This window comes from Musa acuminata, chromosome BXJ3-2 (assembly GCF_036884655.1).
Source record: "Musa acuminata AAA Group cultivar baxijiao chromosome BXJ3-2, Cavendish_Baxijiao_AAA, whole genome shotgun sequence".
In the NCBI taxonomy this organism is placed as follows: domain Eukaryota; kingdom Viridiplantae; phylum Streptophyta; class Magnoliopsida; order Zingiberales; family Musaceae; genus Musa; species Musa acuminata.
Window position 1 is genome coordinate 32,131,693 of NC_088350.1, and position 27,985 is coordinate 32,159,677.

The 27,985-nt window shown below is 37.0% G+C and overlaps 2 protein-coding genes across 3 annotated transcripts; one reads left to right on the forward strand and one right to left on the reverse strand.

Annotated features, from left to right (window-relative positions):
• The first annotated feature begins 567 nt into the window (after positions 1-567).
• Positions 568-16,377, forward strand: LOC135586753 (uncharacterized). The gene is made up of 12 exons (XM_065139544.1): positions 568-923; positions 2,542-2,747; positions 3,090-3,160; positions 5,171-5,259; positions 7,115-7,162; positions 7,269-7,364; positions 7,449-7,525; positions 8,437-8,620; positions 10,209-10,283; positions 13,019-13,269; positions 13,369-13,438; positions 13,511-16,377. The coding sequence occupies exons 1-12, from the start codon at positions 636-638 to the stop codon at positions 13,709-13,711; spliced, it is 1,656 nt and encodes a 551-aa protein (XP_064995616.1). The 5' UTR covers positions 568-635; the 3' UTR covers positions 13,712-16,377.
• Positions 16,378-18,442: 2,065 nt separating this feature from the next.
• On the reverse strand, positions 18,443-27,557 carry LOC135630728 (uncharacterized). Of its 2 annotated transcripts, XM_065137887.1 has the most exons (10): positions 27,244-27,556; positions 27,074-27,152; positions 26,878-26,972; positions 25,182-25,286; positions 25,003-25,082; positions 21,522-21,612; positions 21,343-21,450; positions 19,588-19,674; positions 19,101-19,169; positions 18,443-18,986 (listed from the first exon to the last, which is right to left on the reverse strand). In XM_065137887.1, exons 1-10 carry the CDS (start codon positions 27,481-27,483, stop codon positions 18,867-18,869), a joined length of 1,074 nt encoding a protein of 357 aa, XP_064993959.1. In that variant the 5' UTR covers positions 27,484-27,556; the 3' UTR covers positions 18,443-18,866. The 2 variants fall into 2 exon arrangements, with proteins under 2 accessions (XP_064993959.1, XP_064993960.1); XM_065137888.1 differs by lacking the exon at positions 19,101-19,169 and having other exon boundaries at positions 27,244-27,557.
• Between the last annotated feature and the right edge of the window lie 428 nt (positions 27,558-27,985).

Sequence of the window (27,985 nt, forward strand, 5' to 3'; positions counted from 1 at the left end):
AGAAAAAAATATGAATCTAATTTTTTATAAATCTTATTTATTGTTATTTAATGATTGTTATTTTCACTGAATTAAAAAATCAACAGTTACACGAGATAAGATATCTATTAATGACCATAAGTACTATTCAAGAAGAGTAAATGCATTCAGGTGATGTTCTAAACCTAGGCAATTTATTACTCCAGCTCATAAACCTCAGGGCTTTAAACTCTCAGGTAATATAAGTGCTCTCATACAAGAGATCCACATTCGCACCCAACACGAGTCCGACATTTGAACATGGCTGATCCCAATAAAAAGGCATCGGAAATAGTACTAAAATGACGAGAGAATAGAACAGGGGCCAAGTTGGTATTGTAGATGCAACCCAACAGCGATCGATGAAAGCGAACCGGTTCTCTGGGCCTGGGCTCCAGTTAACCAGACTAACGAGCTGGCATTAAGTAGGAGAGATCACGATCCTCGATAGCCCCACAATGAAATTGCAACAGCAATAACTCAGTATTAAGATAAGAGGCCGAATCGGGCCTTTTCGGTCGGGCTGACCCGTGGGTCATCGTGCAGCTACTCTCCGTAAACCTCAGTCATATTTCCCAAGTTCTCGCTGCTCGAGCCGAACGTGCATTTCCGCGCGAATGTGGCAAAACCTACGCATTCCGTGGATCACCTCGCCGGTACTGCCTCTAATATGTTGGCCAGAGAGGGGTCTGCGCGAGCGGAGCCTATGTCTCGGCCTGTCTTCCGGTATTGGAGGGCGAGTGGGCCTTCGAGCTCATCAATGGAGTTCGGTGCCGAGACGGGGTACGGATTTGGCGGCATTTGGTAGCAAAGACGAGGGGCAGGATGATAAGCAGGAGTGGATTCATTTCGTTGGTGTTGGCGGCGCCGGCTTATCGGCACTTGCAATGCTTGCTCTCAAACAAGTAAAATCAACCCTTCTCTTGATGTTATCTGTGTTTGTCCTCTCTCCGTCTTTCTTGTATTGGTTGGCGATGCTTAGATTGAAGTTAACTATTCTGCAAAATGTGTCGATGCTGGACACGGGAGAGGGGTGGTGGCCAGAACGAGAGGAGTCAGACAGAGAGTGAAGGATACGGGAGAGGAGGGATGGAGAGAGAAGGATGATTGGCGGGAGATGAGGAGGTGGAGCGGAGGGGCTGACTGGAAAGTAGTTAGAAGGAGATGAGTGATCGGATGAGAAAGCATGCTTTCTTTCTCCCCTTAACCTTATTTTTAAATTAATGAAGATACCCTTCAGAACAAATAATAAGAAAGATTTAAGTGGAGGGTATCTAGGTAATCTTGACTAGACTGAGAAATAATGAGGGTATCTAGGTGGTTGGAAGGAGATGAGGCGGTGCGAAGGGACCCGTGAGAAATGAGATAGAAGCAGATGAGAGATTGGATGATGAAATATGCTTTCTTTCTCCCCTTAACCTTATTTTGAAATTAATGAAAATACCCTCTAGAACAAATAATAAGAAATGTTTAAGGGAGGGTATATAGGTAATCTTGACTATATTAACAAATTTACAAAACCCTACTGATTTTGTTTTTCTGGTCGGGTTATATATAAAAAAAAAAGAGTGGATTGACCAGTTCATTCCCATTTTTTGACAAAACTGATCTAATAAGTGGAGTAGACCTGTCAATCGTCTAGTTCCCTGTTTTTTTGGTCTGACCATGTGTTGTAGTCCTGTCGGTATTGAACCGGTCCGCCTAAGGACCAGTGTCGTACCAGACTGACATTTAAAACCTTGGTTGAAATAATGGATAACTAACTTATAGAAGTGAAAATTTTGCATAAATTGAATTTTTTATTGAAGAGTCAAAAAGGTATAGAGTAAAAGTGAGATCTTTAATGATTTAGAGAATTATCTATGTGATTGATCAATATTTCTCAATGAAGATGCAGTTTGTAGATGAGGAAGTTTAGATGTATGCTTGGTATTGCTAGAAAAGATAAAAAAGGTATTATTCATCAAAATATAGAGAAATATCTGGGTGATTGATCAATATCTCCCAATGAAGATGTAGTTCTATAGATGAGGAAGTTTAGATGTATGCTTTGTATTCCTAGAAAAGAATAAAAAGGCATTATTCATCAAAAGTTTGCCATCTTACGAATTAAAATTTAAGGAGCCAGGGAAAGTTTTGTCAGGATGTCTGAAGTTATTTAAAGCAGATTTATAAATGCACTGGCAAGATGAGGTGAGACAATTATTTTATAAATGCTACCAGAGGTAGAAGAGGGTCAAAGAAGACTAGGTTTGCTACAATAAAAAGGAAGCTATTGCCCTATAATTATTGAATGACATTGTCATTTATAGAGCTCAATGGTGACAAAACATCCATGTAACTTATCTAAGTAGTTCGAAAAGATGTTCTAGTCATCATACTTATAAGTAGCATGGGATAAATACAAGATTTCCATGTTGATGCACATTTAGTATGCAACCTTTAATATGTGGAGTTCCTTTCTGTGTATCCTGAACTGAAGAACCTGAAAACCTGAGTTCTCATTTTCTTTATTTGTTCCAGGGTTTTGAGGTTAGTGGCTCAGACATTATGTGGAGTAGCTATATGGATAATTTGCATAATTCTGGAGCAAGACTTTTTATCGGACACTCCATGTCAAATATTGAAAAGAACGATGGATTAAGTCTGCCTAATGCAATTGTTATTTCAAGTGCTATACCTGCAGATAATGAGGAGATTGCACATGCTATGTCAGTTGGAGTTCCAATGTATGTATTTAATTTACAATGTGGCATTGTCTAGTCCAACTAATTGTTTCTTTGTGTTGGTAATGATTTGTAATCAGTGGTTGTATTTTGTTATAAAGCAATTTGATTCTCTATTTTTAAAAAAATTAATTCTCTAGTAAAATGATTGATTTTCTATTTTGTGTGTACAAATTATACTTACAAGTTACAAAAAGATGGTGGCATTTTAGTTTGTTACAAACTGAACCGAAAGGGCTTAAGATCATTGATACGCTCTGATCTATGAAGCATAGATATTTGTCATATATGATTCACCTATTCTTTTCTATCATTAATATAACTAATTACTTTTCCCTTGTTCAGATATAAGCGGGATCATTGGTTGAGAAGAATTACAGAGAAATACAATCTTATTGCTATTAGCGGAACCCATGGTGAAACAATTTCTGAACCAGTTCCTTATTTTCACAGTCTCATTCTATATTACCCTATCTCTGATGCCTCCTCAAATAGTAATTTAGATATTTATTATTCTTTTTGAAGACAAGATATGTTGAATGATTTGGGACCTATCTGTTTTCTTTGAGATATTGGCTCATGAAAGACACACTATCCTTGGGAACTTGGATCATGTAAAATCTGTTTCGAAGAGAATAAAAACATAATATAGGTTATCCACTGGGATGTTGAGATATGTTGTACTGATACAAAGATGCTAGATTTACATATTAACTTATAACATTAGAATGTTTGATCACTATTTTTTTTTCACTTTATAAAAATGAAATTAAACATGATTTTACCGCCATATGAAGATCCTTTGACATTTAAGTATCCCATCTCTTATCATTGCTAAGAATAAAGGGTTCATAATTGTCACAGAGTGCCTTCCTAAGATCCTCGTAGTATGCATCATATGGTAGACGTAGTTGATTGGCGGACTTCCATATCGACAGTCTGCATGACTATGTACTTAGGGTCCATGACAACTACAATGTTAGCCAAATGAGATTTCCCTCAGCTGAGAGACAGCTCAACTACTTAGATGGTTTTGTTCATCTGCAGATATCCTTGACCTCCTCATCAAGATGCTTCCTTGCAAACTCTTATAGAGTATGAAACTTTATCTTGGGATAGTTCTTTTGGATGGTATCATGGTAGACACTATGAAATTGAAACGAGTGTCCCAAACTAAGTGAGGGATGTGCAAAAATTGAACTACTTAGTGATTGCCTAGTCAATATCCCTCTTCGTACTTTATAGTGATTATTGACCCTTGTCTGTTTCACACTTTGAGAGGGAATGCCATGGGGTCAATATCTGTCACATTTGGTGTTGGCCTCTTGCACCAAAGAACCAAATGCTCCTTACTCGGGCTGGGAATAGGGTTGTTGACCTCATTTATACACTCTTGCCTAGTTCAAGAGCATCACTAGCTGCATCGTTGCAACTAGCATCCCTCATACTGACACTCCTAAACTAATGGGCATCAACAGGTCCAATTCTATGATCACTGGCATTGCCACTACCATGCTCCATGCTCCATGCTCATACTGGCCTTGGGGACAGACCACAGGCATGTCTATGCTTTATTCTTGCTTGTACATCTAAAAGCCTTTCCTTTGTTCATGTTGAATCTTCTTGAGCGCTTGTTTGGCTTATAGATATGTTCTGAAATCTGTCTGATATGTTGTGAGATAATTTTGCATTTGGGCCATCATAGAATATCCATCAGTCAAATGCTGCTTTAGCCTTGTCATTCCTCTAACCCAACCAATATAGTTGCAGCGGAATAAATGCTAATAATGACATTATAGTAGACTGGCATATAACATCTTAGGGGTTTGCTTTCATTTTGTGTCAAGTAATTTATGGTCTGTTTCTATCCAAATTAATGGGCCATGGTTCTCATGGGGTGGGTCATGATTGTTCAATTGGAATCTCATCATATTTAGTGGCAAAATTAATTCTCTTCTCACTAAATCCACAATAGAAGTAATTGGTTTGTTACTCAACAAAACTATTACAAGGCACATAATGGGACCAACTATTGAATCTGAAATTTGGTCTGCAACTAATTGGATTTGGCGGTCAATTCTCATAATTAAATCTTCCCTGTGGTATCTTGTAATCTCATGATTAACTTAACATAGTTAAGTTATCTTAATATTGCACAACACTTTATATCCACATAAAGTGTCTAAATCTAAAAATTTTGGTAAATGCACACAAAAAGCTAAGAAACTAGAAAGATGTAGCAAATAAAATAGCTTTTTTGGAATGTAAAACTGCACTTTTGCTTTTAGCTTTTCTTTTCTACCTAAAAGGGTTATGCTGTTAAGCATTCATTCCTTTACTGTCATATATCTATTTGTCAGTAAGAATTCTTAGTACTTCCAAGTCAGTTGTCATTTTAACTTTTGGGACTAATTCACTGGTTGTAGGAAAAAGCACCACTGCAGCAATGCTTTCATATGTCATGCATGCCATGGGGGACAATCTTGTTGCAGTTATAGGAGCAAATGTGCCACAAGTAAGCTGTGTCAACCAAAAGTGTTTTGATGGATTAATAGAAGTATGAAATTTTCCTGTGATTGTTTGTTTGCCTCTGTTCTGTCAATATCTTTAATTGAATTACCTTAGTATGCCAATGATATCAACAGTACTCTAGTCTTCAGCTAAAGAGAAAAGAGTGACCCCATGCAGGAGGCTCCTGCCAGTGCATGGTTAATATTATGAAAACTTCAAAGCAATATTCTTTTTCTAATGATTCATAGATAATTGATTAATATGGTTGATATTATGACATAATTTGATGCAATATGAGAATCTGAAAAATTGACAAAGACATTATTTTTATAGTTAAAGCTAGATGGTTAATATTGGCAGGGATGCATCAGAATTTGCGACCACCACGGCCTATATGAGACTTGTTAGTCTTCCATGCTTTATAAAATGGAATGTTGGCCAATTAGGAAGAACATATACCAGAAGTTGGTATTGCTGAGATGGAGACCTTAAGATTCATTTGAAATAATAGATTAAAAAATATTTACGTTCATGCTTTATAAAATGGAATGTTGGACCACTAGGAAAGAACATATACCAAAAAGTTGGTATTGCTGAGATGGAGACCCTAAGATGGTTGTGTGAGTTCCTTGGAAATAATAGAATAGAGAATGCTTACATTCATAAATTTGGTGTGGATCTCATAAAAAAAATGAGGAAAAACCATTTTAGATGGTATGAACGTGCTCAAAAGAAACCTATAGAGGTCCTTGTTAGTGGTGCAAGGAGAGAGGGAGGGAGGGAGAGACTTCAGAAAGCTTTATTGGGAACTATAAAAGAGATTTTTCCATCTTTAGTTTTATTTTGATGTTAACCAGAGCTTAACATTGGCATAAGATCTGAATGACAGGGATTTGACCACGTTTAGTTTCATTTATGATGTTGCACTATGCAGAGCTCAAAAGTGGCATAACATCCAAGTGGCTGACTCTAAATATTGGCACAATATATCTAGTTATTGTTTTGATGTCTCATGCTTGTGCTTTTTGTCTGTGAAGATTCTATTTTCTTTTGAAAATATCCAATATCCTTTTTCTGGTTTTGTTTTATGACCAAAATATTCTTGCTTTCAATCTTAATGTCATAAATTGTCACGAGCTTTGTTGTTGGACATTCCTGTTAACCTAGAAAAGCTTTGTTAGCAATCCTTCTCCAATATAGTAATGAAACAGACTTGGAAATGAGTTTTCTTTGCTAAATGTTGTTAGCTAGTTTCTCTCTTTGTTAGACCAGTGTCAATGTTATAAAACCTAGTATGGTTGATCCAGTATTCGATGAGCTTTTAAACACTTGACTCTGACTTTAACTGACATCATTGTGTAGGTAATTGTTTTTAGCCTTTTGCACTATCTTTTCTTCGCTATCTGGCTTGTGAATCTTATCAGGTTGTTAAGAGTTTCATTTTTCTTCCTGGTTGAATTTTTTTCTTCATTTGTACTGTTAAGCTGGAAGATGATGAAAAATCACTCAGAAGGACCAATATCTTCACTGCTAAGCTGGAAGTGGTCTTTCACCATGCTGCTTTCTTGTGAAGGTTATTGTATTGGATTCTTGATAGTAATTGGTCAACATGATATGAGCTAATTACTGTGGCTTGATTAAGACCTTCACTGGGTTCATACCTTACATTACACACCTTGAGTGCATCATTGATAATGGTTCTTGCATATGGAAACAAATCTTGCAATAACCAGTTTGTTGTGTTAGGGATGCAGAACAGATTTTAATTGTTTGATTCTTGCTATTAGATAATAGAAGCTTTTATCTATAATATTTACTGACATGTTTTTTTTCCTTCCAACCAAACTGGAATTGTTCAGTTTTCAGGAAGTATTATTCCAGGGAAAGGTCCAAACTTTGTGCTAGAGGTTACTCCATTGCTGACTTTGTAGAATGACAAAGACTTTTGCTTTCAACTTCATCGGTGCTACAATATGAAAGTGAATGCTGATTATGCATTACCTCGATATGTAGGCTGATGAGTACGATAACTGTTTTCTTGGACTATCACCTGATATTGCTGTGGTGACTAATGTAGAATTGGACCATGTTGACATCTTCCAGGATGAGGTTTAATCTTCTCATATGTTTCATTATATGATATTAACATTTGGATTTTAACTTTATTTCTAATGTAAGATTTCACATGATCAGGAGGCTGTGTTAAAGTCATTCAAGAAATTTGTTAAGCAAGTCAAGGCTGGTGGACACCTCATATTCTGTGGGGATAGGTAGATTTATTACTAACAATGATGCATTTACATCAAATCTATGCTCCATTAAGACCCCAAAATTTTTCACAATGGACTGCACAGTGCATACTATCAATACTACCTTCAGAAGCTAAGGAGGTGATTGTATAAAAAGCTCATATTACTGCATTAGAAGAATAGTACTTGAAGGTTGATCTGATTTTGCTGCATATTTTTATTAAAGGGCTTACTTCTTGCATAAGAATAAGATAGTGACCACAAATTATTGTTTTCTAAGTCAAAGTTCTTTCACTTTTGGAAATAGCAATGCAATTGATCTTTAGTTGAATATTGGTCACCAAAGAGAGTAATAATTATTTCTGTAGCAGGTTCTCGACAAATTCCTGGAGAATATGAACCTCAATAAAAGAATAATTAACTAGACATCCCAAAAACACAACTATATACAGCTTAAAGACTTATTCACATGATGGAATGACTTGAAGACTACATCTCAACAAATTTATAGCTATCATAATTAGCAACACAAATTTGTTAAGAAGGCTATCTCTTGCATGATCTGAATTACAGGTACCAATCAAACTATATTTCAGAAAATTTCTGAGAAGGCTATTTATGTCTCTTATTTTCCTTTTGTTACTTCTTTTTAAGGTCAAAATGTGGGCAAATGCCTATTCAATATCGTTTCATTCAGAGGGTTAAAAGAGGTAAAAGAGGAGGAAACAAAAAAAACAAGCAAAATTAGCTGATACAATTACATGATGACTCATTGGTGTGTGCTCCCCCCTGTTATTTATATTGTGAATCAAATAGTTTAATTTGTAATAATGTTGTAATAATCTTAAATTTTTATTTTTATTATTTCTCTTACTCTAGGTAATTTTATGATAGCACTTCAATCATGAAAACTTGACTGAGATGGAGTTTAGTGCAGGTGCTTGTGCATTGCTTAGTGAGCAGAGGCAGGAAGCTGTTGCAAGCAATTGTACATCAGCAATTTCGGCAATGTCTAGGCATGGATGCACTGTAACAACTTATGGACTTTCTACAGATAATGATTGGTCTGCATCCTCTATTACTCCAAATTTACTTGGTGGGCAAGATTATATGTTGGTGAGTCTTTCCAATTCCAGAATCATGACCACATACTCCTTATGATCAGCCATCCTACATGTTCTTTTTCCCATGTTTAGAAATGATTATAGCTCACATATATATGACTCTCTTTATTGTTTTTACCAAATGTGATTTCTGAACTTATATGTTCACATCTAAATTACATCCCGGGGGCGCACCTTGGTCGGACGAGGCCGGGTTTCCCGGGTGCGCACCTTGGTCGAATGAGGTTGGGTTTCCTGACCTCCATGTCTCTTCCCGACCTGGTCGAGTTTGCCGACTACCACAGATCGAGTGGAGGAGGGGGTCGGGTTTTCTGACCTCCATGCCTTGGTGATGATCGTAGGCAAAGAGAGGGTCAGCTTTCCCAACCATCGCGTCTCGGGCGAAGGGGGTCAAGTTTAGTGTAAGTTGGTCAACATGATGGTGAAGACATCTATATGATCTAGGGCTGTTGGCTGAATGTTGGGACCCACCACTCTCACCTCTGGGACTAAGGGTTAAGGCCAACTTGTGTTGGCTCTTAGGCTCTAGTTTTTGGTTGACTTTTGGGCTAATAAAAGGTATTCCAAGAATTTTCATCATAACACAACATGTTACGGTTTGCCTTGCTTCATTTAATTATGTTTGGATTTGCATTACAATTCTAGCTTGTGCCTTTTGTTCCCTACAAGTTTGATGCACAAACTAATTGAGCTTATTAGTACAATACATAAGACCTGACCTAGATTATGCAAACTTTTATAATCATTATTCTGAACTGCAATGGGAAGTCCATGATATGTATAGGAGTTACAATTGTGTGACACTTTATGTAACGCCTCAATTAGTCCCATATCAGAAATGAGTAAGATTAAGATTGACTTATAAGGTTTTGATGAGTGTATTATTATTAATTTTAATTTAAGCATTTTGATCGATGGTTTAGGTCAAATGAAGTTAATGGGGTAATTAGTCTATTAGGCTCGGGTCATGACATTTGGTATTAAAGTCGATCGAGTATTTAGGCATGGTGAAGGGTCTCGTGTAGGAAAGGGTTATCCGTGGATGGAGTCAGGGGATTCATCATGGCCTAAAGCCACCATTAGACTATGCCTTACATGCACCATGCTAGAGTTTGACTTGGGCTATGCTGGGCCCTGACGATGACGTCAAGTCCTTAAGTGGGAAAAATTATAACACCCCGATTAGTCCCACATCTATTAATTTGCAATAGATGTAGTTAATGAGAACACGGCCTACATGTAAATAAATGACAATTTTCTTATATAAGTTATGAAAATTTTCATGATTTTCCTAGTATTTTTCAAAAAATATAAAATATAAACACATTGTCTTAGCAGAAATTATTTTATGGATCTATTCACTGTATTAATATTCTTGTATTGTCATAGTCTCCATCTTCTATATTGTTTTATGAAAATTTGCATTGGCCCTCCCCAGACCCCGCCTTGGCGGGAGCCTCGTGTACTGGGTACACTCTTTTTTTATTTATTTACTGCATTAATATTCCTGCTGAATCTTCAACATTATGAATAATTAGTTTTGACTAATTTTAATAAATTCGTTCATTTACATTTTACAGTGTTACAAGAAATGCAAAATTGCAAGGATCAGCCTACTACTACCAGGGGTTTATAATGTTCTGAATTCTTTAGCGGTTGGTGCATAATCATTTATATTTATTTTTCTTTCTTTACATGGAACCCTATTTTTTCTTAATAAGGTGAGATGATCATATCATTTTAGAAAGATTAAATAGCACTCTATATGACTCATATAATTTTAGAAAAAATATTTGCAAGTATTGTAACTTTACAATATCATATTGAACTATATTTGTTCGGAAATGTAAAAAATTAGTGAACTCTTAAAGTATTTCTCCTCAATTGAATCTTTTCAATTTTTATAGCATAAAAATGGACATTAAATTGTTTGTAACAGACTGCTGGTAAACAGTGGACCATAAACTAGATAATTTATTGATTTAGCTTCAAGCATGTGCCTCATGGTTTGAACTTTCAGCATGGAGGAAAGTTAAATAGAACAAGCCTGTGCATGTATTGCTAAGTTAGAAACTTATATGGTCACTATCAGCCATGACAAAGCAGAAGGTGCACTAGAACTCCCCACTTAAGATCTTGTATAAAATCTTATCAAGCTAGAGGGTGGTTCTTGTTACAATGGTAAGGCTCCTCCTTTGTGACCCAAGAGATTAGGGATTGGGTCACAGAAATAGCCTCTCTCTAGAAGGAGGTAAGACTGTGTATATAGGCTTCCCCCGGACCCCACACTGTGGGAGCCTCATTCACTGGGTGCATCCTCTTTATGAAATCTTATCAGGTTTTAAGAGTAAAATGCCCATGCGTTTTCGTTTTAGTTTTAGGGTATTTTGGACATCCAACTTTGTCTTGAAAGTGCCTGATTTTTTGAGAGACCTTATCTCTGATGCATCCGAAAGTCCATTTCTGACTGCAGCCTTATCAAAATCAAATACTTCTGCCAGCTTGTTTCTCTACTATGAACAATGCTGTCATCGTGCTGTATTGCCAACAATGACAATGCTCTGAGTGATGGACATGTTGCCATGTTGGATCAATGTTTTGCTGGTTCAGTGTCATTTTCCTACAATCATTAGGAAGCAGATCAGATACATGAATAAGAAATTACACTTAAATAGTGGAAATTTTACCTATATCTATTATGTAAGATCCATCAAGATCTAGTTTTGATCTATAGTGGATCTATGCTGAATCTGAACAATCCAGCATGGATCTTTCTGTATCTAGGTTAGATCTTGGTGGATCTAGCTAAATTTACTTGGATTGAGGACGGATCACATCAAGCCTACATAGAATCAAGTAGTCTGGCCTCAATTCCACAAAACTATCTCGAACTGCAGATCTTGATGGATATGTCCTAGATTCAATTAAATTTATGCTATAAATGCAGAGATCAGACCTCAGTTGAGCAATAGATGCATTTTTTAGGCCTAGGAATATAACAAGCATGACAAATTGACAACCAAACATGAAATAGCTTAAATGGGAACCACTATGCTTCAGTTCAGCATGCAAGTTTCAAAAGCTTCGGGTGTACCAAAAGAAGTACAAAAACTAGTTGAAGGCCTTAGATTTAGCTTGATTTGGAGATAAATATCATAAATCCTTGTATCCCAGGTTGATATGGCAAAAAACCATGAGATCCTAGAGAGAACAAGTGGAGAATGAGAATCAACAGTAAAAAAATTAGGAAGGAGGGCTGCTGGATGTTTCAAGTTGCGGTTTGAAGGTGCAACGGGTTTGGGTATTGTGGTACATATACCAGTCAACAAGACCATTGTGATCAGTGTAAGAGGTCCTGATGGGTTTTGCATGGTCTGCATACCAGTTGGGCATTGGACTGACATTGACCGATGCGAATAATTTTCAATACCTTGATTAGCCTAGAACTTGATAGTTCTCTTTTATAATACTTGATGTTATCTTGCATGATGGAGCAAGGGCTTAACACAAATATAGGTATGGCAATCCTTCTAGAGGGTAAGCAAACTGAGATCCTAGGAGTGGGAAATTGGATAGCTAATTTGAATATGGCCAGGACCCCAAGAAAAAGCCATTTAGTGACAAAAAAATCTAGCATGGTGGACCCATGCTTCACAATTCTAGTCATGCAAGGTACAAGGTCATCAAGGCAATTCACTCTTACTGGATGGTCAGAGTCAGGAGAAGGGACCATATCATTTGGAAGATCTAAGATGTGTTGTGAGGTGAGACAAGATCTACTATAAATATCCTTCATCATTTATCCAAGGGGCAAAATCAAGTTTTAAGGAGGGTCTGAAGAAGAAACTGTGAGTGTGACCTATCTGCTCATATCTTTTAGTTAAACAATACCATAAATTTAACTCAGTTCATGAGATATAAAAGGAATTCGTTACTTTGTTTATAAACAATTCATTAATTTTTAAAATTTAAAACAAATTTGATAACTATGTGGGCATAACAAATGTTGGAAAACTTTTGTATTGAATGTACAAAATGTAAATCTACAAGGAATAAGTGGTCTGCATTTATCATTTTTAATAATTTATCTTTTGTTATGTTTAAATTAGTTTCTACAACAAGTGTTGAAATTTCGTATGGGAAAGTGGTTTGAGCATCGTGTAGGTCAAGGAATTAGGAAGCAATTATGGATAATTTCCTCAAACATTTATAGAGGGTGGAGAGTCATGCATATAATATGTGCATATAAGATATATGGGTCAAGGGGGGCCATATCAGTTTAGCATCAGATAAACATTATATTTTCTTCATCTCAACATTCTGTTAATTGCTAATATCATCTTTTAGCTTGCTTGGTATGTGTCTTATTAGTTCATTTTGTGTTTTTCAGGTTATTGCTACTATGGTAACGTTGGTCAATGGTAAAAATTCCATCCATGAAGCAATCTGCTTTGTGAGAAACCACTTGAGTAAATTCGAAGGTGTTTCTCGACGATTTGAGTTGATTGGTAAGATAAATGGATGCCAGATATATGATGATTATGCTCATCATCCAACGGAAGTTCGTGCTGTCCTCCAAGCGGCTCGGGAAAAATTCCTAAAGCAAGCAATATGGGTTGTTTTTCAACCACACACATTCAGGTTCTCTCTAAATTGGTGGAATTTTTTGGGACTTCCTTTTAATAGTCACTAAATACTTGGACATTCGAGCATAACCGTTATGGACTATAATTGATTCAGCCGTCTGTCTGCTTTCATGGACGATTATTCAACAGCCTTCAAAGATGCTGATCATGTTGTCATAACTAAGGTAATTCTGATTAGAGTCAGATAAGGTTTGTGAACAAGATACAATATGTTACCTATGAACTATTAACTCCAGGTTTACGGTGCTAGAGAAAGAAATATTTGGAATACCGACGGAGAGGCCCTGGCAAATGTGATAGGAGGTAGATCAACTGAATACATACATGAACTGGTAATCTACAATATAGTCCACAAAAATATCATGTGTTGTACTCTTTCTTTCCTGTTCGTAAAGTCTACTGTGTATAATGTTTGTCATTATCATTCTTTACTTTGACTAATTAATCGTTATCACTAGTGCTTTGTCGAGAATAGCTCAACAAATGGGTTGATGCTTTGGAATTAGGCTGCATAGCAAGGATTCAAGTTCCAGCAGTGAGGAAAGTCTACTAGTAAGTTACATGCTAGGTTATCAAAAGCTAGATCTTGTCCTCGGTCAAATGGTTTGCAACAGTTCAACATGGGTTTGTGGGGGACTGTGGTATCTAATGAACAAGCAAATCTTGTGTTTTTATTTCTCGTCAAAATGATACATGGTGATATGGTCTGGCATGTATTGTGGCTTGAAACACTACGGATTAGAAAGTGCTATTTATGAAGCACTATCAAAATAATACTTTTGCAATAATTTTTGAAGCACATAATAGTTTGGAAGTTATCCAATTAGAGAATGTTTAACTTGAGACAGGATACACTTACCACTTATCTAAAAGTACATTTGCTCCCTTAAAGGGCATAGTAGGTACTAGCATGCTCCTGCAGCAGAGACAGCCACATTTAAGGCCAGCAGCTCTTGTCAGGCGCATGTCAACATATAGCAACTTCATAATCCTTGCCCAACAAAAGAAACAGGGATGACAATTTGGTTGGTAGGAGTACATGTCGACAATTACCTGGAGGAGAGAAACATTTGGTTGGTAGGAGCATGGTAGTCAAGGGAGGATAGTATAATTGTCAATCACATACTATAACACTTATCGCATAAGGGTACTCCAAGATCTTTATCACTTGGAGGTAAATAAGGGCTCTCTTGGCTCCCAAAGGTCAAATGACTATCGGCCTAGTTTGCCAGCTAAAACAGTTAGATTCCTACTTGGTAGTTAGTTACTCAAAAGGCTTTGTTAGATGCGACTAAATGGACTAACACAATTAAGAAATCATTAAAAATTATAAAAAGAAGTAAATTATGCATGTGAATATGACTCGCATCAATCTGGCTTGTGTTCATAAGTTGCATCCATGGAGCAACTAGCTGAGCCAGTCTAAGCCATTCTGCATCAAGTTGAAATAAGATCTATATGTTCAATTTATTGCATTGATAAAGCAGCAGAGGAGAGCTAATATAGTCAAGCAAACTAAAGTTGCAAGCCACCTGATACTATGTTGGTTAAGTCAAACACCTTAATTGTGGTGCATGATTTTGAGTCTTTTTCTTTAATATGTTCAATCAGATAATTATACATGTCTCTGTTGTTACTTATCAGAAAAGAAGCTATCATCAGTCGCATATTCTGCAAATGATTAGCAGAATATAATATGAAGAAACGGTGAGGTAAAAAGAATCATTCCTAACTATTAAGCAGCCTAACGGTCTATGCAGTGACCATAACAACTTTAGTTGTAAGCTAACCATTTATCTTTTCAATAAAATAGTAGATGAGCATTTAAGATGAAGCTAATACTGGTATACTGAAAAAGTATCTTGGATGCAATGTGTTTTTGTATTGGGTTTTCCGATCGAATCTTCATATCATAGCAACTGAGCTTCCAAAAATTGTCAGAAACCCTTGTGTTTTAATGTTTCATGTGCTTCACTTAGGATGATGTGGTTGAAAAATTAGCCCTTGAAATATCATCATATGAAGATCGAGAAATAATTGTCTTTACACTGGGTGCAGGTACTTTAATAAAAAAGATGGTAGAATTCTGTCGTAATATTACTCAATTTTTTTCTAGTTCATGACATTTTCATTGCTTGCTTTTATGAGGTGATATCACATCCGTTGGACCACTACTTCTTAGAAGATTGGAAAGAGTTAAAGGAATCTAACGAAGTTCTTGTATGAAGGCTTCAATCCTATTCTTTTCCTTTGTTTTCATTGCGTCTATGTGTTCCACACATTTTAATTGGTCATGTAAAGATTGTAAATACATTTTGGCATGGTAATTTAACTCTCGGTGGGCACATTTCTCCATCCTTGAAGGAAAGACAGATTTACATAAAATTCTTTTGTCAATCTATTTTATACCAATCTTTTGAGCATGAGACAATTGAAGTTGACCAATAAACAGCAGTCACCTCGGTGCCCTAAAGTGATATAAATCCACTCCAAGGGCTATTAGATTGTAATACTTCAATTTTGTTTCCCTTCAGGAGGCTATTCTCTATGGTTATTTTTCGAGAATGTTCAAGGGTTGTGGCAGCCCGGCATGACCTCAGTTCGGTTTCCATCAAGAAAGGAAAACCTCGACCTGGGCATCCTGAGGTAATGTGAATAGACACTACTGGTTTGTTTCTAAGTTTTATCCTTCTTTTTGTTTTTTTTGCAGGTTGTGTAATCCTCTTTCCTAAGGAAGTATACTCTATACCCCTCAACGAAGAGCCGAGCATTTTCCCAAGTATACTCTATACCCCTCGATGAAGAGCCGAGCATGTTATTCAATCCAACTACAGAAGATGTGAAAAAGGAAGACTGCAACCAGCTTGGAAAAAGGTTATATTCATTTTACTAGGTCAGTATTAAAACTCTTAAATTGTTACAATCATTTAAGTTTCAGGAAATAACATGAGAGAGCCATTTGATACTTTAGAAGTAGATCCACTGGGATACCTGCAGTCTCTACCAAAAGATTTGTCCATAGCCTAACAGTGTTGGATTTAGGTCACCATCAGCCTTAAGGTTAGCTCAAGGGCATCTGACATGCTGGTGGAAACACCTTGTCGCTAATGGTTAAAGTCTAGCACAGTGGTAGGGATATAAGTTGCATGTGTCAATGGCCACTTCACAGGGTTAGAATCTTTTATAATCTTTGATACTCTAGTGAATGCTCACAAGAGGGAAAAGAATGATGATACCCAAAGGAGGATGAAAACTTAAGAACTCTTCATTTAGCAATCTATGCATGCAATAGGATGTTCATTTTTCTTTGTAAAAAAATAAAATAAAATAATTTTCAGGGTCCTACAAAAGGACCGTATGAGGTCATTACGAAAGATATCTAGTCTAATTCTACAAGTTGTTTAATTACATTCATGGTAGCAATGCATGATTGTGAGAAGGCAAGAAAAGTCAACTGGTTCTTTGAGTACTGCATAATGTAGAGGAGTTCGTTCGTCTATCTGTACATTGAAGAAGTTATGAGCTATAGCTGTTTGAAGACCTCGAACGGTCTGAGCTTCACATTGCAAAGGATGCTTATTTTTTGAGTCAACGAAAGAAGGTAGCATTCAAAAGAGGGAAGACAAGAGAAGATAGGGAAAGGAACTCTAGAAGAGAAAATATTGTTAAAGAATAACTTCATTAAACTCTATATTTATGGACTCTTTTATCATCCTCTTGGTCGACCAACTTTACTAAGATTAGGCAAATGGAAGCAATCCTCTCAAGCGTTGTTGGTTTCCACCTGTTGCCATCACGTACAATTTACCCTGGCATCCAACGATACTTAACTATATTCTATAGAAAAAGAATCATTTTTTTTAAGCAATATAAGCATAAGACAATGCCATAAACTTAAAAATGATTCATTAGGACTTCTTTGTTATCCCGATTGTTAAACTTAAAAATTTTATATTAAAATTTTTATAGTTATAAAAGTGAAACATGTAGTTTCAATTATCCTAATATCGTTAGTTTTATTGTTGAAAATACGAAAACAAATGATAAAAAGATAATTTTAATGTTCTAGTTGGTGGTGACAAACGGCGACATCATTGGGTATCGCGGATGGTTGTTGTGAATGAGGAGAGCGGTGATGAGAGATGAGAGTCATTTTGTATCTATGTCGATGGCTCTTTCGTCACTTGACAACTGTATCGACGTTGATACAAATACAAAGCGATAAAAGGGTTGCTCGGGATAGTCGTTGTAGATGAGGAGAGCGATGGTGAGAGATGAAGGTAGCTTTACATCTACGTCAATGCCGACATAGTTGTCGAGCGACGTTTTCGTCGCTCTACATTTGTGTCGATATCGACACAGTTGCTAAGTGATGAAAGAGTTGCTCGGCATCTGCATCGATGACCTTTTCGTCGCTCGACAATTGCATCGATCGCGACGCAGATGCAAAATGACGAGAGGTGAGGGCCGCTCGACAATTGTTAGTGTCGACGTAGATGTGGAGCGTCTCTCACCTTTTGTCGTCACTCTTCTCATCTACAACAACCACTCGAGTGACCATTTCGTCACGAGCGACGAAGGGATCGACGATGCAAATGCAAAGTGATGTCGCTCTACATCTGCATCGATGTCGATACAGATACGAAATACCTCCTCACCTTTCACCATCACTCTCCTTATTCATAATGACCACCTACGACCCCAATCGATGTCGATACAGATACAAAATACCTCCTCACCTTTCACCATCACTCTCCTTATCCATAATGACCACCTACGACCCTAATGATGCTGCCATCCACCACCATTGGCATTGTCCTCCATCACCAATTAAAATATTAAAAATATCTTTTTATCATTTATTTTTATGTTTTCATCAATAAAACCGATGACATTAAAAATATCCACGATGTTTTTATTTTTATAACTATAACTATAAAGATTTAAAAATGTTAAGAAAATCTAATTATAAAAATTATTATGTAATCAACCCTAAAAAAAAAAAAACTTTTCATGCAGACACATGAAAGAGAGATTACCGCCAACTAGCAAAACCAAATCGGTGCATGTATAAGACGAAGACACGTACGCAATGGCAGGCAAAGAATACACGGACAGGCAGAAAAGGAAATAAAGGCTGTGCTGCAAGCAGCAGCCGCACAGTCTAATAAAAGGCAACTTCATTTGTTACTTTCACCATTTATTCTGCAAGGGTAATATGGCGTACACTCGTTATAAACCACAAACAAAAAGAAGAGCAGTTGAGCTTGGTTCCCTGCGTATGGTTTCTTAAGAAACGCTAATCTAATTGTGATGCGCCAAAAAAAAGGAAAGAAAGGTACAACTATTGTAAACTACATAGCAAAACCACACTCAACCTCATGATGGATGATTAGATCAACTGCTAGTAACAGACATCCTGGTAGGAGCCGTACAAAACAACATTGCTTTGAACACGAATAGCATTTCAGAACTTGACCAAGCTTGAAGTAGCAAATGTAGTAAACTTGATCATTATCCACATCACGATGCCTTGGATGATTTGGAATCAATTGGTGAAGGATCCTGAGTCAAGATACATTGATCAAAATCCTACTTGCTCCTTGTTCTTTTCATCTTAGCTTTGAATCTGGACTTTGCTATAAGTGTCTGCATGGTGTTTGCAAAGTTACCAATTGCCATCAAAACCAGCAATATTCCACAAACGATAACCTGCAAGAGTTAGAAAACACCTTAAATCAGCAATTAAATCGTGCAAATTAATTAGTCTGTTTAATAATGGAAAGGAACATCAGAATCAAAGTAAAATTTGATACAATAACTTGCCTGCCACTCACAAATAATACCAACAAAAGCTGTACGAAGTAGTAATAAGCCAACATATGCTTCAAAGCCCTGAGGCCAGCAAGTTTGTACGACAAAATTAACCATCAGTAAGAGTCAAAGTTATGCTTGTGAAAGAAAAGAGAAGACATCTCGGATTAGTAGAAACCATTTGATTTTAACAACGAACAAAATCTTCCATGCAAATTACCAGTTGACTTGTGATTTCTAACTGCTTCATATGAAAGGTGAATTTTCTCAAAACTGCATTGTTTTAAAATAAAGTGACAGAAAGGAGAACAGAAAATTTCTACATAGCATAAAGGAATTATTATATTCAATTTTACAAATCTAACTTTCAGATCCTTTTCACTCTGTTTCTTTCACTGGAGAAATAATTGATACAACTAGCAACAAATGTTGCCAGACGCTGTAACAGCATGCAAAAAGCCAACTTTAGGAATGTCATAGAGTTTTCTACTTATGTTACCTGCAAAATGAAGAGAATGGGGCATAACAACCACAATTGGCCTTCAACACCAGCAGTTTCTCCCCACACAACATCCATTCTTTTTGCCTGTGATGGAAGCTAAAATGTGACCAACATGGAAGATGAACATACATGAATAATACTTCAAAAAACACAGCGTAAAAAGATAAGGTTACAAAAGCTATTCTATCTTGCAAATCAATTTTTTTAACTCTTTTCCATTAAATTAATGGTACTAATTCACATGCAATAAAAAGATAGAGGACTTTGTTCCAAACTTTTTCGCAACAACTTGATCTGCCAAGGTGTAGCATCCTGTTGCTCAAGATCTTCCATCAGGATGCACATTTTACATATAAAAGTATTGCCAGCTTACAAGGATGTTTTGGATGGTGTTAGTTTGAAATTTTAGAGCGCAGATCTATGTTCGAGTCTAATGCCACTCCAACTTTAACATTATATTTGATGGTGGCTTTGTAAATACCCCTTCCTGCCGAAAAAATGTTGCAGCTAGCTATCCAGGTCTCCAGTAAGGTCCCACGGTTCCCATATGCAGAGCCAGCTTATGGGGTCACATGCCAAAAATATGTTGCAGCTAGCTATCCAGGTCTCCAGCAACGTCCCACAGTTCCCATATGCAGAGCCAGCTTATGGGGTCACATACAAAAGATGAGCTTTGAGGATATTTCTTCTGAGGATAAGGAAGAAGTTGTTATCTTATTTCACTTAGGCGACAAGGTACAATGGGAAGGAAAGAAAAAAAAAAAAAGGAAGAAAATAGGATATTACAATAAGAATCTCAAGAAATACTCCATAAAAACATCAAACCCTAACACCTCTGGAAGGTGGAATAACTTTTAAGGTGGAGGGAGAATAACTTCAACAACACACTGAAGGATATACCGAGGATAAACTCCCTTGAACAATCCCAAGTTTCTTTCCTTTTAAATGCACAAGCAAGTCACAAAAAATAATCTGAACTCCAAAAGTAGGTATTTTAATCTTCTTCCAGTTAGGACACATGCTGGTGAACTGGGTAGATGTTTGAAAATAAAGGGTCAAAAGAGTAGCTCCCAGATAAGGTTCCAAATAATGGTCGGACCAGTACGTACTAACAAATATTTAACAGCTGATCAAGATCACAAATATGTATGGTATCACTCAATATTTTCTTTTAAATTATTTTTTCATATACCTCCCGATATACTGGTATTGTATCGGTCCGACAAGGTGTTGAAACTAATATCAGACCAAGATTTAAACCTTGTTACTAGATGCTTTTTGGCCAAGGAGTATCAAAGAAGATGATCACTAAATTCAAGTTTGTCTCCACCAGGGCTAAAGGATGTACCAGTAATCCAATCCTTCATAGAAGAACCTCCTTTAAGTGCACCTTCTTTATAAGCACAAGCCAAATAAAAATCTTGGCCTGTAAGACATAGGCAGGTTATGAAAATATTTTAACTAGAACTTAAATGCAAGTTTGGAGAGTAAAACCCACCTTGCAACTTGCCTATTAATCAGTAATTGAGTGAATTGATAAGAAGGAACTGGCATAAAATGCTCATTTAACTATAGTGATTTATCATGAGCCCACTCTTGATCATCTATGTAACTAGTGCAGATTATAGAACATCATTTGATAAGGTTATCGAGGGAAATCTACAAATTTAAGTATCTGAACTCAACAAAGTGTGTATATAAAGCAAGTCAATATATAAATCGGGAACTTAATAGGAGACTATGAGATGGCACCTTGCCCAATGCAATGCGAGTATACAGCCTTTGACGCTGATATCTGTTTTGTAAAAGCATAGAAACACCTTGCATCATAGCCCACTTAAGGAACAGTTGCACCCCTCTCTGCGAAAATACCACACATGTTGACTTAAGAAACACTTTTCATGATAGTTGGAAATAGCAAATGCTGATACCTGTTTGTAAGCACAATCAGGTTGCCGCTTTATTTCCCATGTGAGACTAATAAGGGCCATCAACATGGCGCAATAGTGATGGCAGATCCACCTACACAAGCACAAAAAGAGAGAGATGCCCAAAGGTTATCATTAAATTACAAACAAATTGATCCTGCTTACATAAAGGGAGACAACAAGGAGGCACTGAGCAAGACTACAATGTTTTTCACAGATGAATCCAAAATATGCTCATAATCTGCTTCTCAAAATTGCTTCCTACAAATCTGCAATCCATAAATCAGTAAGCCCCTCTAAACCTATTTTCGAAAGATACATATACATAGATCTAATATCTATTAGCGAAGCAGCCTCAAGGACCTGTTAAATTCCTTATGCCAGCTAATTCTGGCTTGGAGTGCATTGCAAATGTTTTATTGACAAGAACTACTGCATGCTTAAGGTGCTCATGCCTTAATTGAAGATAAAGAGAAGAGAACATTATATGTGTACATAAACATGAACTTACAGGCATGTTGTTATTACTTTTTATTGAAATGCAGAAACAAATAAACATCAGCATCTATATAAAGAAATATGGAAACATTGATAAGGTCAACACACCTTTCAATAGTGAATACATCTATGAAAGTACTCTTCATTACCACTTGTTTGGTGTGCTCTTTCTAGCTAAGCTAACATTTAAGCTTTGCGAACAAGCAACCAACCCAATTCAAACTATGAGACCAAGCAGAACCATTGTCAGGCTCCACAAGGTTTTCCTAGATTGGATGAACCTAGATCGAGAAAAACAAAACTTAACCACACTTGCATCAAGATTGGATTTGGGTGCTACTCAATCTAGTCCAATTCTGACATTCAATATAAGAATGATGCTTTTATACATGGGTTTAAATCTCAACTAAATGTCAAGGATCAGGAAACCAAGTAGACTGGTACCTACCGTCTTATCATGGACAAATCTGTACATAGGGTGTTCGACGTAATGAATATGTATGTCTGTGTCCTTTGATTTTGTTCATACTTTGCACAGCATGCAGAGGATTTGCAGTAGGCTTGATAGTCCTATTTTGGTTGGCTTTTATGATCGTTTTAGTCCTATAAACGTAAGCTGTGTGCAGTTATCGCGTAGAGGCAAAACTGTCCAAAAATAGGTCATCCAGACAATCATTTTTAGGGTTTTCTAGCTTCACAGAGTGGTGCAGAGTGTCAGCCAGCACAACACCCTAGAGCTACCCAGGTGACACATGGTTGGATGAGCCTTTGGGGTAGTGTTCAGGCTTACTCGCTGTCTTGTTCTGCAATAGTGTCAGATGAACACTTATGAGGACTTTTGACCATGGCGGATCTCCTTCGACCCTTTGTCGTACGACTATTCAGAGCTTGCGAAGTCTATGCTTGTAATTTGCATTGCCTATCAAATGTTCGCTAAAATGTCTACTTGTGGGATCCCGAGTTAAATGCTTCCTCTAACTCGACTTCTCTTTTGCAGGTCCTTATAGCACCATAAGAGATTTTTGTGAGGCAGACTCTTTGCGGACAGACACGTAAAGTTACTACATGATTTAGGCAAAACCAGCTAAGTCCGTAATAGCCTATTAAATATTGGTCCACATAAGGACTAAAATGCGGACCACCTAGTTTCGAAGGGTCCACTTGTGAAATAGAGCTTACCGCCCGATTTAAGCTCATTACTAGGACTGAGCCTGCTTGAGGTAAGTATAACTCAGAAGACCCACTGGGGTCTCTTTTGAGCCAATGAAGAAAAGGAAGGATATCAAAAAAGCAATTGTCAAATGGTTCAACTGCTTGTGCTATTAAAGTATGATGTCCACTATCCAAAAGGTTGGTCCCAACATATAATATCTGACCCCAAGAAAAATACATGGCAACTATCTTGATGAGTACATCCAAGAGACCATAGACTGTATTAAGTCATTATAGAAGCAATGGGACCTCGATGATGTTACATTGATATATGATGACAGGTCCAGGCCTACCAGGATGAACAACATTCATTTTCTGGTGTCTTATAACAGAAGTATAGTATTTCATAAGTCTATTGATGCTTACAACTACATTCACAATGCATACTACATAGAGGGCTTGATGGACCAATCGTGGAGGAGATTGGATTGTAGTATACAATGCAGGTGGTAACAGATAAAGGGGTAAACTTCAGGAAGGAAAGTGAGCAATTGATGGGCCGTAAGGAGCATTTATATTGGATACTTTGCACAGCCCACTGTATTGACTTAATGATAAAGCACATTGATAGCACAGCAACGGTTAAAAGGACAGTGGCAAGAGCACACAGCATCAGCTGATACATCAATAACGTTTATGAATGCATGTCATGATGTAAAAGTTCAAACATAGAGAGATCCTACTGCCCAACATCACTCAGTTTCCACTCACTAACTTTATTGACTTGAATTCAACAGAAAAAGATCTAAGGGCAATGTTCACTTCCGCCAAATGGGCCAACTCACTGTCGTCAGTTCTTCAGATGGAAAGAAATAGAAAAGTCTAATCTTTCCTTTAGATTCTAGGATTCAGTGACCGATATTTTCAAGGTTGTGGAGCCACTGTATGTAGTCCTACAGTGTGTAAATATGAAAAAGAGACTGTATATGGACAACAGGCAAGGAAGGAGATCAGAAGGAACACAGCTGATGATTTCAAATCTAAATCATACATTATTATCATCGACCACGAACGGGAATGTTCCATTGAGTTTGATCTAGTTTAGTTTCAGATTTATAGGTGACAAAGCCAAAGGTTTGGTTCAGTCTAAGTTTTACCTTAGCCATAACCTGAAAATGAAACCAATCTCATTTTCTATTTATGTTTTTAATCATTTCCACAGACAACCAAATCTCAAATTTTCTAACCTTTTTATTCATTGTGATTCTTCTTTAATTGTTTTACTGCTTTTCTCCTGACCGTGCACTTATGTCAGCATGAAAGCATGTTGGTCTATGTCTGTCACGTTGTATTAACAAAATTAGAAGTATTCACAGAGATGAAAAAGAAATTTCTGACTAGTTGTTGTTGAGTAGCTGTATGAGTTAAAACGGCAAACAAGCACTCCTGGCAATACAAGGCCTAAAGAGGTGCAATATCCACAGCTTGGTCATCCAGGTTGCAAGGGGGCCAAATACGGTAGTTGTATGAGTAATATGTACAAATCTATCAGAAGCTAAAATCTTAAGAAATTAGAAAAAGAGAACAACTACCAGAAATTTGGGTCATGCAAAAAGAATAGCCATGTCAAGGCAGCACATGCCATAAGTTTATCAAAATATAAACATTTTTTTCTTGACAAGAATTGCAAGCTGAAAAGCTAACAAATGAAGATAACAAAGAAATGCTCCAACTTCAGAAGATATTGGCAAATAACTATCCCAAGCTAAATCTGCCTGCTTTTCTATACTGCATAATAGGAGGAATAAACAGCACAAACGAGAACTTTCCTTACCAAGGACGAATGTCGCTTCCATTTACTCTCAATATGTTTTCCCGCAAAGCTAAAGTTGTGTATAGGTATAACAGCCAAACCTGAGAGTATCACGCACAAATAGCACCACAGAATAACTTATTTACAAAAAATACTCACCAATGTAGACAACTGAAATTGTGGTCAAAATATTTTTATACCTGATATAGCTGGACAGGCAATGCTGGAAGGCACGCATCCCAAACCCAAGATCTCAAAAGAAGAAGAGTGGACGGAAATAGAAGAAATAAAAAGGCTGTTCTGTCCTGGCATGAAGAACATTAAAGTTTATATGTGCATTTTTTTGTGCATGCATTATAGCCAATCAAATACTTAGTATAACATATCTTTCTTATCCATATATCTTTTAAGTAAATCAAACAATTGATAATAAGGAAGCAAACTTTTATGTAGTTCATAAACTTATTATTGCAACAGATTTCTGTAAAATTTTGATCTGGGGTATTATAGCAGTAGACTTATTTATAATCAAACCAAAGTTTGCAATGTGGTCCAGTAGGATTAGGCCCGGGTTGTATTTAGCAATCTGACAAACTATCGGTAGATGGACTACGATAAACTGGGCGGTATGTCCGGTCCAAGGCCTGTATCACACAGTACTGGGAAGTACAGGACTTATTCTGGGTATTTTTTTATTTTTATCAGGAATTTTCCAAAACTTAGTACGTACAGAGCATTAACCCGAAATTATGAACATTAAAATAAACCATCAATAACTATGTAATTTTTCAAAGCATATTCTCCTGGAGCATTAAACTAAAAAATGTCACATGGCAGCAAAAGTTCACAGGATATAGATCGGCTTCATGTTTAATCTTAGAACTTGGTAACTTAAAGACTCAAATTCAAAGAAATTTTCATGAAAATGGAGGGCCCAATGTCTCCGAAAGCAAGGTTTTAAAAATCAAGATCTCACGACATCATACCCATCCTCCCATTAGCTCTACCACGTATGGGAATTTTTCATGTATTAGCTTACCTTATATCATGAATTAGGTTCCCATCTTCTACGGACATGTTCAAGGTTGATGGAGGCTGTCACATGTGACCATCTGTAAGTTCAGGGGACAACAAAGACCAACAAAGACCTTCTATTAGGGGACTCCCCACCCCCGCCCCAGCATAGTAACTACTTTCACGGGACAACAAAGATCATCTGTAAGTTCTGAAGTAGCAATTTAACTTGCTATCTTTTTATGCACATGGAAACAAACCAATCTTGCAAGAGTTTGGTATTGAAAAGCAAAATGTGACATTCCTAAGCTATATAGGTTTTAGAAATTTAATTTATACTGTTAATAAGCATTAGGTTGAATCTCTCTCCTACATTATGGACTAAGTTGCATTGCATTAAAAAGTCTTATTTTCATTCAACAGGAAGATAACATTTTTATTCCATTCAGAACTTAACATTATTTTTCTTTTGTGCGTATTTCATAGCATTTTCTAACTGACCTGCCCGCTGTACAGCCCCGCTAGATGTTTCTACTTGCTCTGTATCTTTCATGGTTGATGCCGCAAATTTTCTCCTAGGAGTTTTAGCCAAATCTTAAAACATGACCTCTCACGTTTCTTCCTTGGGTATAAGATTTAATTCAGCTGAACAATCACAGATTAAGACATCAGAGGGAATCAACCAGTAATAAGGACGCAATTAAGACATCAGAGGGAATCATATCTATGTTTCAAATTCCAGTTTTAAGATGCTCGGGTAAACATGGAAAGAAAGCGATAAAAATTATCAAACCTACAGAACAGTCTGGTCATCCACGAGATTATGTAACAAAACTCTGTAGGCAAATTTCGTAACACATGAAACTCAAAATAGGGGCATACCCTGTAGCTATTGTACTCCTCCTTCACTTTGAGCTGGACTTCTTTCCTTGTTGCTCGTACATTGACAGGGCCAAGGAACATCTTCAAGAACCGACCTGAATATACGAATTAAACAAAAGTAAATCCCTAATTTCTTTTTTTCCATCCAACAACCTGAAAACCGCATCTCGTCATCCCAAATTCATCCACAAATTACCATGGGTCTTGCTGAGAAGCAGTGATGCAACATCCCCATCATTGATGACGCATCTCGCCCTGCATAACTCTTCATCAACCTAAAACACAACGAAACGAATGAGAGGCTGGAGCGAATGGAACCACATCGAGATCCAGCGGAGAGAAGGGAAGGGAAGGGAATACCCCGACCTTTTCTGCGATCTTCGGATCGACGCCCCCGCCAGTGGCGCTCTCACCCTTCTTTCTGACGGTCGAATCGAGCGACGATTGAAGCCTCCGGAGGTCGGACTCCAGGGCGACAGCGCGCTGTCGCAGGGACTGCTCCTCGTTGCGGGTCCTGGAGATGAGGATGGCGGCAGCTTCCTGGAGCTCCCGCGCCGCCTCCGCCAGCCGCGCCGCCTCCTCCAGGAGTGCGTTCGATTCCACCATCTCGATCGCCTCTCTCCTCTGTCTCTGTAAGATCAGAAACGATTACTACACAAAGGCAGGGAGGTATGATTGATCGGTTTCGGCGATCGGTTTCCAATATTTTATTTATTATTTATTTTTAATAATCAGGGGCTTTTTTGCCTATTTATTTATTCTTGTAATAGAAAAAACGTATTTAACTCTCACATATTTTAGCAAAATATATGTAATAAGAAATCATAGTGACTAGGACTTGATGGAGAAAAATTAAAAAATATTTTGAAAATAAATATTCAAAATATTCTTATATATATATAATACAATCATGAGAATTAATAATAAGACATAAACGTAAATTAAAATGAATATAAATGATAAGACGATAGCCGATATACTATTAAGATTTTTATGGGTTAAATTACTTAATATTTTTAAAAATCTATCTTTTAAAAAAACTCGTTTATTTCTCCTTTTTTCAGATAAAACCACTTTTTTTCTTTGTGTCTTTTTTCATGGAATTCTA